The sequence below is a fragment of the Bombina bombina genome, chromosome 2 (genome assembly GCF_027579735.1).
Source record: "Bombina bombina isolate aBomBom1 chromosome 2, aBomBom1.pri, whole genome shotgun sequence".
Classification (NCBI taxonomy): Eukaryota; Metazoa; Chordata; class Amphibia; order Anura; family Bombinatoridae; genus Bombina; species Bombina bombina.
Window position 1 is genome coordinate 572,016,350 of NC_069500.1, and position 13,469 is coordinate 572,029,818.

General features: G+C 39.1%; 1 protein-coding gene across 1 annotated transcript in view; it reads left to right on the plus strand.

The window, feature by feature from the left end:
• Positions 1-13,228, plus strand: part of FRMD3 (FERM domain containing 3) — a 431,322-nt gene extending 418,094 nt beyond the window's left edge. Inside the window, exon 14 of the mRNA XM_053702458.1 lies at positions 11,815-13,228. Coding sequence (XP_053558433.1) covers positions 11,815-12,413 — 599 coding nt within the window. The 3' untranslated portion in view covers positions 12,414-13,228. The remainder of the gene's footprint in view (positions 1-11,814) is intronic.
• The last annotated feature ends 241 nt before the right edge of the window (positions 13,229-13,469 follow it).

Consider the following 13,469-nt stretch of genomic DNA (forward strand, 5'->3'; position numbering starts at 1 on the left):
GATGCAAGCTCATGGGAGGCTACAGAGGCATCGGAGGGGCTTAATAGGGCTGTGACAGGCTGCAATCAGGCTTAACGCTAATCCAAACCCTCAAATTACCCCCATTTAATTATTAAATTTAAAAAAGGCCAAATAAACTTAAATATTAATTTGAAAACGTAAAGCCTAGTCACAAATGATCACAGTAAAGGGTTTATGATCAAAGGGTTAACATTAACCAAAACCCAAATCTTTACCCTAACACTAAATAAAATATTATTAACTATTTAAGGTATTATTAAAAGTATTTTTTAACTATATCAAGCACTGATCACCACAGATCACAATACTGACTGAAATGATCACAGTGAAGGGTTTGTGATCAAGGGTTTAATGTTAACCTAAAAAAAAAAGAAAGCCTTAGCTTTACACTAAATAAAGAATAAGTAGCTAGTTAATTTATTAAAATTATTAACTATAAAAAACAACTGTTGTTAAGGGGTTAATTATTGTGTGTGTGACACTTTTTCCAAACAATGTAGCAACAGCTCTGCCACTCTCAAATCTCCCTGGAACACTCGAGAGAGACAGAGCTGCACTTCTAATGTTAATATTTTGGATACAGTAACATTGTGATCGCTGTGATTCGCTATCACAGTGATCACATGACTGCCTAGGCTATGACTGACCCACTGCCTCAGTTGCGAGACATGTTCTGGGGCTGAGGGCAGGCGGAAGAAGCCGGCGATCCCCTCACAATGTGCTGCAAAAGGGAGGACCTACTATTATGTCACTAGGGTCCTTAAAACTCGGTATTTAGTGACGTAATGGTACGTCCGAAAATCCAAGGGGTTAAAGGGACATGAAAATTAAACTTTTTTGGTTAAGATATAGCATGCAATTTTAACAGACTTTTCATTTACAGAATCCACCTGGTTGCAGCGTAGGCAAACCAGAAACCTTAAAAAAATAAAAACACGTAACAGCCCGCACGAATTATAACAAAATAAAACTAACCTCCCGCACGAAGTATTAACAAACACTTAAACCGTCAACCCCCACATCGCAAAATAATAAAGCTATTAACCCCTAAACCGCAAATAACATAATTAAAACATTAACCCTTAAACTGCCAACCCCCCACATCGCAATAAACCTAATTAACCTATTAACCCCTAAACCGCCAAACCCCCACATCACAATAACCCTAATTAACATATTAACTCCTAAACCGCCAAACCCCCACATCACAATAACCCTAATATATTAACCCCTATACCGCCAACCCCCCACAATGCAAATAACTAATTTAATTACTAAGCCCCCTAACCTAACACCCCTGAAATTAACCCAAATTACTACTAAATTACAATTAAAATAAAAATAGTCTAATATTACAGAAAAAAATAAACAAAATTATCAAAAATAAAAAAATTATACCTAATCTCTATGAAAAAAAAAATTCCCCCGAAAATAAAAACACCCCTAATCTAAACTACCAATAGCCATTAAAAGGGCCTTTTGTAGGGCATTGCCCTAAATTAAACCTCTTTTACCTCTAAAAAATACGAAGTCCCCCCTAACAGTAAAAAAACCCCACCCACCTAACCCCCCAAAATAAAAAAAAACCTAACCCTTTTAATAAACTAAACTACCCATTGCCTCTAAAGGGGCATTTGTATGGGCATTGCCCTTAAAAGGGCATTCAGCTCTTTTTCAAGCCCCAAAAAACCCTAATCTAAAAAAAAATACCCCAAAAATTAAAATAAAAAAGCCTAAACCTAAGCCCCAAATAGGTACTTACTGTTCCTGAAGTCCGGCAGAGAAGGTCTTCTTCCAGATGGATCCATCATCTTCTATCTTCATCTGGAGTGAAGGCGGTGCGTAGCGGAGGTGTGGAGCTGTGTTCCCGATGCCTGGATCCTCAGCTGCGGTCCTCAACAGTGGCGGTCCTCGGCGGCGTGGAGGCTCCTCTTCATGCGATCGTCCATAGCACACTGAAGATTGAATGCAAGGTACCCCATATTTATTGGGGTACCTTGCATTCCTGTTGGCTGAAATTTTTAAAATCAGTCAACAGGATGAGAGCTACTGAAATCTTATTGGCTGATTTGAACAGCCAATAGGATTTCAGTAGCTCTAATCCTATTGGCTGATTTCAAAATTTCAGCCTATAGGAATGCAAGGTACCCCAAATTGATTGCAGTACCTTGCATTCAATCTTCAGATGGACATTGAATGAAGAGGAGCCTCCATGCCGCCGAGGAACACTGCTGCCGAGGACCGCAGCTGAGGATGCAGGCATCCAGAACACAGCTCCGCACCTCCACTCCGCGCCGCCTTCACTCTGGATTAAGATAGAAGATGATGGATCTGTCTGGAAGAAGACCTTCTCCACTGGACTTCTGGAACAGTGAGTAGCTATTTGGGGCTTAGGTTTAGGCTTTTTTATTTAAATTTTTGGGGTGGTTTTTTTTTTTAGATTAGGGTTTTTTTGGGCTTGAAAAGAGCTGATTGCCCTTTTAAGAGCAGTAAAATAGCTAAATTCCCTTTTAAAGGGCAATGCCCATACAAATGTTCCTTTAGGGGCAATGGGTAGTTTAGTTTTTTTTTTTTTTACTGTTAGGTTTTTCATTTTGGGGGGTTTGGTGGGTGTGGGTTTTTTACTGTTAGGGGGGACTTAGTATTTTTTTAGAGGTAAAAGAGCTGTTTAACTTAGGGCAATGCCCTACAAAAGGCCCTTTTAAGGGAGCTATCCTGGAAGCCAATGCCATCCTGCGCGGAGCGTCCTCTTCATACGGTCACCGCCGTACACTTAAGCTTCAATGCAAGGTACCCGTTTCAAAATGGCGTACCTTGCATTCTTATTGGCTGATTTGATTCTTCAAATTAAAATCAGCCAATAGGATGAGAGCTATTGAAATCCTATTGGCTGATTTGAATAGCCAATAGGATTTTAATAGCTCTCATCCTATTGGCCGATTTGAATTTCTTTATTTTTTATTTTTTTGGGTGTTTTTTTTTTCAGATTAGGGCCTCTAGTTATCAAGCTCCGTACATACCTGCCATCGCTGGCCCCAATACGCCCGCCTAAGCTCGCCTCACATCACTGCCGCGGACATGAATACGTTCGGCAAAGTTATCAAAAAAGCTTTCAAAAAGCCGTGCACCAAGTACGGGGCGATGAGCAGCGGACTGTGATAGTTATCACTCATCCGATCTCGCTGCTCTTCGGCTTTTCTTCAGCTTTATTGATAAGCTGTCACTAAGCACCCACACTATACTATACTGTTCTACCCCCTATACCGCCGCCCCCGGAGCCCCCCCGCAACTAAATAAAGTTATTAACCCCTAAACCGCCGCTCCTAGACCCCGCCGCAACTATAATAAATGTATTAACCCCTAACCCGCTGCTCCCGGACCCCGCCGCCACCTACATAATACCTATTAACCCCTATCCATCCCCCCCTATACCGCCGCCACCTATAATAAAGTTATTAACCCCTATCCTGCGGATCCCGGACCCAGCCGCAACTAAATAAATTGTTTAACCCCTAAACCGCCGCTCCCGGACCACGCCGCCACCTATATTAAACTTATTAACCCCTAATCTGCCCCCCCTACACCGTCGCCACCTATAATAAATTTATGAACCCCTATCCTGCCCCCCCTACACCGCCGCAACCTATAATAAAATTATTAACCCCTAAACCTAAGTCTAACACTAACCCTAACACCCCCCTAACTTAAATATTAATCAAATAAATCTAATTAAATATTACTCTTATTAAATTAGTTATTCCTATTTAAAACTAAATACTTACCTATAAAATAACCCCTAATATAGCTACAATTTTACTAATAATTATATTGTAGCTATTTTAGGATTTATATTTATTTTATAGGCAAATTTAAATTTATTTTAACTAGGTACAATAGCTATTAAATAGTTAATAACTATTTAATAGCTACCTAGATAAAATAAAGTCAAATTTACCTGTAAAATAAAAACTAACCTAAGTTACAATTACACCTAACACTACACTATCATTAAATAAATTATTCCTATTTAAAACTAAATACTTACCTGTAAAATAAACCTTAAGATAGCTACAATGTAATTAATAATTACATTGTAGCTATTTTAGGATTTATATTTATTTTACAGGTAACTTTTTGTATTTATTTTAACTAGGTAGAATAGTTATTAAATAGTTATTGACTATTTAATAACTACCTAGCTAAAAGAAATACAAATTTACCTGTAAAATAAATCCTTACCTAAGTTACATTTAAACCTAACACTACACTATCATTAAATAAATTAAATTAATTAACTACAAATACCTACAATTAAATTCAATTAAATAAACTAACTAAAGTACAAAAAATAAAAAAACTAAGTTACAAAAAATAAAAAAATATTACAAGATTTTTAAGCTAATTACACCTAATCTAAGCCCCCTAATAAAATAACAAAGCCCCCCAAAATAAAAAAATGCCCTACCCTATTCTAAATTACAAAAGTTAACAGCTATATTACCAGCCCTTAAAAGGGCCTTTTGCGGGGCATACCCCAAAGTAATCAGCTCTTTTGCATGTAAAAAAAAATACAACCCCCCCAACATTAAAACCCACCACCCACATACCCCTACTCTAACCCACCCAATCCCCCTTAAATAAACCTAACACTAACCCCTTGAAGATCTCCCTACCTTGAGTTGTCTTCAGCCAGCGACCACCGATGGAACAGAAGAGGACATCCGCAGCGGCCGAAGTCATCATCCAAGGGGCGCTGAAGAGGTCTTCCATCCGATAGAAGTCTTCATCCATGCGGCGTCTTCAATCTTCATCCATCCGGAGCGGAGCCTTCTTCAAACGAGCCGACGCGGAGCCATCCTCTTCCAACGACGCCTACCCGGCGAATGGATATTCCTTTAAGTGACGTCATCCAAGATGGCGTCCCTCGAATTCCGATTGGCTGATAGGATTCTATCAGCCAATCGGAATTAAGGTAGGAAAAATCCGATTGGCTGATGCAATCAGCCAATCAGATTGAGCTCGCATTCTATTGGCTGATCGGAACAGCCAATAGAATGCGAGCTCAATCTGATTGGCTGATTGGATCAGCCAATCGGATTGAACTTGAATCTGATTGGCTGATTCATCAGCCAATCAGATTTTTCCTACCTTAATTCCGATTGGCTGATAGAATCCTATCAGCCAATCGGAATTCGAGGGACGCCATCTTGGATGACGTCACTTAAAGGAATATCCATTCTTCGGGTAGGCGTCGTTGGAAGAGGATGGCTCCGCGTCGGCTCGTTTGAAGAAGGCTCCGCTCTGCTCCGGATGGATGAAGATTGAAGACGCCGCATGGATGAAGACTTCTATCGGATGGAAGACCTCTTCAGCGCCCCTTGGATGATGACTTCGGCCGCTGCGGATGTCCTCTTCTGTTCCATCGGTGGTCGGCTGGCTGAAGACGACTCAAGGTAGGGAGATCTTCAGGGGGTTAGTGTTAGGTTTTTTTAAGGGGGGTTTGGGTGGGTTAGAGTAGGGGTATGTGGGTGGTGGGTTTTAATGTTGGGGGGTTGTATTTTATTTTTACATGCAAAAGAGCTGATTACTTTGGGGCATGCCCCGCAAAAGGCCCTTTTAAGGGCTCGTAATAGAGCTGTTAACTTTTGTAATTTAGAAAAGGGTAGGGCATTTTTTTATTTTGGGGGGCTTTGTTATTTTATTAGGGGGCTTAGATTAGGTGTAATTAGATTAAAAATCTTGTAATATTTTTATTTTTTGTAACTTAGTTTTTTTTTTTTGTACTTTAGTTAGTTTATTTAATTGTATATAATTGTAGGTATTTGTAGTTAATTAACGCCTAGATTTAGAGTTTGGCATTAGCCGTTAAAACCAGCGTTAGGGGCTCCTAACGCTGGTTTTGGCCGCCCGCTGGTATTTAGAGTCAGTCAGAAAAGGGTCTAATGCTCACTTTGCAGCCGCGACTTTTCCATACCGCAGATCCCCCTACGCCATTTGCGTATCCTATCTTTTCAATGGGATCTTTCTAACGCCGGTATTTAGAGTCTTGGCTGAAGTGAGCGTTAGAAATCTAACGACAAAACTCCAGCCGAAGCAAAAAGCCAGGAGTTAAGAGCTTTCTGGGCTAACGCCGGTTCATAAAGCTCTTAACTACTGTGCTCTAAAGTACACTAATACCCATAAACTACCTATGTACCCCTAAACCGAGGCCCCCCCACATCGCCGCCACTCTAATAAAAATTTTTAACCCCTAATCTACCGACCGCACACCGCCGCAACCTACGTTATCCCTATGTACCCCTAATCTGCTGCCCCTAACACCGCCGACCCCTACATAATATTTATTAACCCCTAATCTGCCTCCCCCAACGTCGCCGCCACCTACCTACAATTATTAACCCCTAATCTGCCGACCGGACCTCACCGCTACTATAATAAAGTTATTAATCCCTAATCCGCCTCACTAACCCTATAATAAATAGTATTAACCCCTAATCTGCCCTCCCTAACATCACCGACACCTAACTTCACCGTTACTCTAATAAATTTATTAACCCCTAAAGCTAAGTCTAACCCTAACACTAACACCCCCCTAAGTTAAATATAATTATTATCTAACAAAATAAATTAACTCTTATTAAATAAATTAATCCTATTTAAAGCTAAATACTTACCTATAAAATAAACCCTAATATAGCTACAATATAAATTATAATTATATTGTAGCTATTTTCGGATTAATATTTATTTTACAGGCAACTTTGTATTTATTTTAACCAGGTACAATAGCTATTAAATAGTTATTAACTATTTAATAGCTACCTAGTTAAAATAATTACAAAATTACCTGTAAAATAAATCCTAACCTAAATTACAATTAAACCTAACACTACACTATCAATAAATTAATTAAATAAAATACCTACAATTATCTACAATTAAACCTAACACTATACTATCAATAAATAAATTAAATACAAATAAATACACTAACTAAAGTACAAAAAATAAAAAAAGAACTAAGTTACAAAAAATAAAAAAATATTTACAAACATTTTAAAAATATTACAATTTTAAGCTAATTACACCTACTCTAAGCCCCCTAATAAAATAACAAAGCCACCCAAAATTTAAAAATGCCCTACCCTATTCTAAAATAAAAATAGAAAAGCTCTTTTACCTTACCAGCCCTTAAAAGGGCCTTTTGCGGGGCATGCCCCAAAGAATTCTGCTCTTTTGCCTGGAAAAAAAACATACAATACCCCCCCCTCCCAAAATTACAACCCACCACCCACATACCCCTAATCTAACCCAAACCCCCCTTAAATAAACCTAACACTAAGCCCCTGAAGATCTTCCTACCTTGTCTTCACCACACTGGGTATCACCGATTGGTCCAGAGGAGGCTCCGAAGTCTTCATCCAAGCCCAAGCGGGGGCTGAAGAGATCCTTCATCGGGCTGAAGAGGTCCATCATTGGGCTGAAGAGGTCCATCATCGGGCTGAAGTCTTGATCCAAGCGGCGGCTGAAGAGGTCCATCATCGGGCTGAAGTCTTCTATCAAGCGGCATCTTCAATCTTCTTTCTTCCGGATCCATCTTCATCCCGCCGACGCGGAACATCCATCCTTTCCCACGACTTCCCGACGAATGACGAATCCTTTAAATGACGTCATCCAAGATGGCGTCCCTTGAATTCCGATTGGCTGATAGGATTCTATCAGCCAATCAGAATTAAGGTAGGAAAATTCTGATTGGCTGATGGAATCAGCCAATCAGATTCAAGTTCAATCCGATTGGCTGATCCAATCAGCCAATCAGATTGAGCTCGCATTCAATTGGCTGATCGGAACAGCCAATAGAATGCGAGCTCAATCTGATTGGCTGATGGAATCAGCCAATCAGAATTTTCCTACCTTAATTCCGATTGGCTGATAGAATCCTATCAGCCAATCGGAATTCGAGGGACGCGATCTTGGATGACGTCATTTAAAGGAACCGTCATTCGTCGGGAAGTCGTCGGGCAGGATGGATGTTCCGCGTCGGCGGGATGAAGATGGATCCGGAAGAAAGAAGATTGAAGATGCCGCTTGATAGAAGACTTTAGCCCGATGATGGACCTCTTCAGCCGCCGCTTGGATCAAGACTTCAGCCCGATGATGGACCTCTTCAGCCCGATAATGGACCTCTTCAGCCCAATGATGGATCTCTTCAGCCCCCGCTTGGGCTTGGATGAAGACTTCGGAGCCTCCTCTGGACCGATCTGTGATACCCGGCGTGGTGAAGACAAGGTAGGAAGATCTTCAGGGGCTTAGTGTTAGGTTTATTTAAGGGGGGTTTGGGTTAGATTAGGGGTATGTGGGTTGTAATGTGGGGGGAGGGGGTATTGTATGTTTTTTTTTCCAGGCAAAAGAGCAGAATTCTTTGGGGCATGCCCCGCAAAAGGCCCTTTTAAGGGCTGGTAAGGTAAAAGAGCTTTTCTATTTTTATTTTAGAATAGGGTAGGGCATTTTTTTATTTTGGGGGGCTTTGTTATTTTATTAGGGGGCTTAGAGTAGGTGTAATTAGCTTAAAATTGTTGCAATATTTTTATAATGTTTGTAAATATTTTTTTATTTTTGTACTTTAGTTAGTGTATTTATTTGTATTTATTTATTGATAGTGTAGTGTTAGGTTTAATTGTAGATAATTGTAGGTATTTTATTTAATTAATTTATTGATAGTGTAGTGTTAGGTTTAATTGTAACTTAGGTTAGGATTTATTTTACAGGTAATTTTGTAATTATTTTAACTCAGTAGCTATTAAATAGTTAATAGTTATTGTACCTGGTTAAAATAAATACAAAGTTGCCTGTAAAATAAATATTAATCCTAAAATAGCTACAATATAATTATAATTTATATTGTAGCTATTTTAGGGTTTATTTTACAGGTAAGTATTTAGTTTTACATAGGATTAATTTATTTAATAAGAGTTAATTTATTTTGTTAGATAATAATTATATTTAACTTAGGGGGGTGTTAGGGTTAGACTTAGCTTTAGGGGTTAATAAATTTATTAGAGTAGCGGTGAGGTCCGGTCGGCAGATTAGGGGTTAATAATTGTAGGTAGGTAGCGGCAACGTTGGGGGCGGCAGATTAGGGGTTAATAAATATAATATAGGGGTCAGCGGTGTTAGGGGCAGCAGATTAGGGGTACATAGGGATAATGTAGGTTGCAGCGGTGTACGGCGCGGCAGATTAAGGGTTAATAATAATATGCAGGGGTCAGCGATAGCGGGGGCGGCAGATTAGGGGTTAATAAGTGTAAGGATGGGGGTGTTTAGACTCGGGGTACATGTTAGGGTGTTAGGTGCAGACTTAGGAAGTGTTTCCCCATAGGAAACAATGGGGCTACGTTAGGAGCTGAAAGCTTCTTTTTTGCAGGTGTTAGGTTTTCTTTCAGCTCAAACGGCCCCATTGTTTCCTATGGGGGAATCGTGCAAGAGCACGTTTTTGAAGCTGGCCGCGTCCGTAAGCACCGCTGGTATTGAGAGTTGCAGTGGCGGTAAATATGCTATACGCTCCCTTTTTGGAGCCGACCTTCTGTGAACTCTAAATACCAGCGGTATTTAAAAGGTGCGGGAGAAAAAAAGCATGCGTAGCTAACGCACCCCTTTGGCCGCAGAACTCTAAATCTAGCGGTAATTTAATTAATTTAATGATAGTGCAGTGTTAGGTTTAATTGTAACTTAGGGTAGGATTTATTTTACAGGTAAATTTGTATTTCTTTTAGCTAGGAAGTTATTAAATAGTTAATGACTATTTAATAACTATTCTACCTAGTTAAAATAAATACAAAGTTACCTGTAAAATAAATATAAATCCTAAAATAGCTACAATGTAATTATTAATTACATTGTAGCTATATTAGGGTTTATTTTAAAGGTAAGTATTTAGTTTTAAATAGGATTAATTTAGTTAATAAGAATAATATTTATTTAGATGTATTTAATTAATATTTAAGTTAGGGGAGTGTTAGGGTTAGGGTTAGACTTAGGTTTAGGGGTTAATAAGTTGATTATAGTAGCGGTGGTGTAGGGGGGCAGGATAGAGGTTAATAACTTTATTATAGGTTGCGGCGGTGTAGGGGGGCAGGATAGGGGTTAATAGGTATTATGTAGGTGGCGGCAGGGTCCGGGAGCGGCGGTTTAGGGGTTAATAAGTTTATTACAGTGGCGGTGGGCTCTGGGAGCGGCGGTTTAGGGGTTAATAAGTTTATTACAGTGGCGGTGGGCTCCGGGAGCGGCGGTTTAGGGGTTTATAAGTTTATTACAGTGGTGGTGGGCTCCGGGAGTGGCATTTTAGGGGGTAATAAATGTATTTAGTTGCGGCGGTGTAGGGGGGACAGATTAGGGGTGTTTTGACTCGGGGTACATGTTAGGTGCAGACATCTCCCATAGGAATCAATGGGATGTCGGGCAGCAGCCAACTTTCGCTATGGTCAGACTCCCATTGATTCCTATGGGATCCGCCACCTCCAGGGCGGCGGATTGAAAACCAGGTACGCTGGGCCGGAAAAGTGCCGAGCGTACCTGCTAGTTTTTTGATAACTCCCAAAAGTAGTCAGATTGTGCCGAACTTGCGTTCGGAACATCTGGAGTGACGTAAGAATCGATCTGTGTCGGACTGAGTCCAACGGATCGTTGCTTACGCCACTATATTCTACTTTTGCCAGGCTGTAGTGCTTGATAACTTAGGCGAATCAGCCTCGCCACAAATACGCTGCAGAATTCCAGCGTATTTGAGGTTGACGGCTTGATAACTAGAGGCCTAGGTGTTTTTTATTTTTCACAATTTTAGTGTTAACTTTTTTTGTAATGTAAGTTTTTTTAAAATTTGTAATTTAGGATTTTTAATTGATAGTTTTTTTATTTTATTAGAATAGTAAGGTTAGGTTAATTTATTGTTTAATGTTAGGTTTATTTTTATTTCACAGGTAAGTCTTTATTTATTTAACTATAGTTATATTGTAATTTTAATTTAAAGTTAGGGGGGTGTTAGGTTTAGGGGTTAATAGTTTAATTTAGTGTTTTGCGATGTGGGGGCCGGCGGTTTAGGGGTCAATAGGTTTATTTAGTGGCGGGGATGTGGGAGGCCGGAGGTTTAGGGGTTAATAACTTTCTTATAGTGGCAGCAATGTCGGGGAGCAACGGATTAGGGGTTCATAAATTTAAATAGTGTTGGCGCTGTGGGTGGGCGGTAGATTAGGGGTTAATAAGTTTAATATAGTGTTTGCAAAGCGGGAGGGCAGCGGTTTAGGGGTTAATAGGTAGTTTATGGGTGTTAGTGTACTTTGTAACATTTTAGTAATGAGTTTTGTGAAACATTCTTGTTACACAAAATCCATAACTACTGCTTTCAGATGGAGGTATAGATTGTGTCGGTATAGAGCATAACGCAAGCATTTTAGCCAGAACGCACCACTTGTAATACCGGAGCTATGAAAATCCTGCACTCAAACGTAATTTTTTTGAGTGCGGAATGGACGTTGCGTTAAAGGCTAAAATGCTTGCGGTATAGCTATACTGTCGCGACTCGTAATATGCGTTTATGGTCATTCCAGCTTAATTTTTCAGCGGTAATAGCCATACCGCAAAACTCATAATCTAGCCGATATTGATTTACTAAACATAATTAAACATTTTATATTACAATCTCAAAGTGTTTACTGTTCCCTAAAAAGATTACAATTCTAGATTCTATTTACATTGATTACCATGAAATCTAATAAGTAATATGTTTTTCTCTTTCAGGTATCGTGCTTTTGCAGCAAAATGATGCCAGTACTCCCTCAGTACCTGGCAATTCTCCTGCCAGAAATCTAGAGACAACGTCAGAGCTCAGAAATTATGAGGAAGAGATAATCAAAGAGGAGCCTTTAACCATATCAGAGCTGGCGTATAACCCAAGTGCTAGCTTGCTCCCCACCCCAGTAGATGAGGGAATTGATATGCTCTTTAACAGTCCCCTCAGGGCAGAAAATGTGAGAGACGATACTGATTCATTTGAGGAATTAGATGCAGATGAAAATGCCTTTCTGATTGCAGAGGAAGAAGAGCTGAAGGAGGCCCGGAAAGCACTGAGCTGGAGCTATAACTTCGTTATGGGCAACATGCAGTTGAACGCCTTTCTGAAAAGTTTCTCCAAGCTAATACTGGTGGCTTTGGGGCTGCTGCTGATAGTTCTTCCTCTCCTGCTTGTTCTGTTGGAATCAGACATTGACATTTCTTTTCTCCATGAAATCCGTCAGACCCCAGAGTTTGAGCAATTCCACAATGAGTACTATTGTCCTCTGAGGAAGTGGGTAGCCTGCAAAATGAGTGCAGCATTTAACATGCTCAGCAGCTCTTAAACTATTCAAATATCTAACAACTGAGGCTTATATTCAAAATCTCAGCACACACTAAAGACCTCCAATATACTGGACGGCAGGGGCACATTTTTTTATTCCCCAAACTATTTAAAATATTATATTTTCTGTATAAATTCAAAATTAAACAGAAAAATGTTACCAAAAAGAAAGAAGTGCAATGTGTAAATCACAACGTTATCACTTTTTTTTATTGTACAGTGAGCAGTTATGTATATACATATATATATTTAATAAGGTAATGATAGATGTTGAAACAGAATAACATATGTAAACAAAGAAATGTTTTGACCAGAAATTAAGGATCATTTTGAATATAAACCTCAGTTTAATATTTTTAACACTTCCTCAGCCAGAGAGGCATGTATAACTTTTGGGGGGGGGGGGGAGTGCATGCCTGCCTGGCTGTGAAAGAGTTAACCGATGCCTATACAAGCAACATTTTTGCTGTTTTTATTTTCATACATTTTTATCTGTTGAAATATTTTGGTAAATTTGTAGCAAAGAAATGTCTTCTTAAATTATTTAATTGTACAGACAAATGGGGGGAAAATGCACAAAGAGCATATTGAAACTTTTTTAAATGTCTGGCAATGTGTTTTTTTCTTTCTTTATATTTCCTAGACTTTGTAAAATCAGATTCATTTTTTTTTCTGTAAAAAAAAAAAAAAGAAGAAAAAGAAAATACATAATGTATGCACAGCAAATGAATGCAGAGATTTATATGATTTGTGACGTGTTATTTATTTATTCTTGTTAATATATTATAAACCTCGCTCATAGGGCACCGATCTCCTCATTCGTGTTTCTTTGCTCTCATGGTATTTTACTTGGATGCAATGAATTACATGTTATTGTGAGTTTTTGTTTATGATCATATTTAAATGACAGTAACCCCTACAGATCTATTGTAAGTCAGTATCAAGAAGTCCTAATCATACTTAAACTTGTATGTTCAAATGTATCTTGTGTCTTATCGGATATGTCTAAGTTCCAAGTCATTTCCATGTAACAATATTGTCCATGAGTTTCACAGTG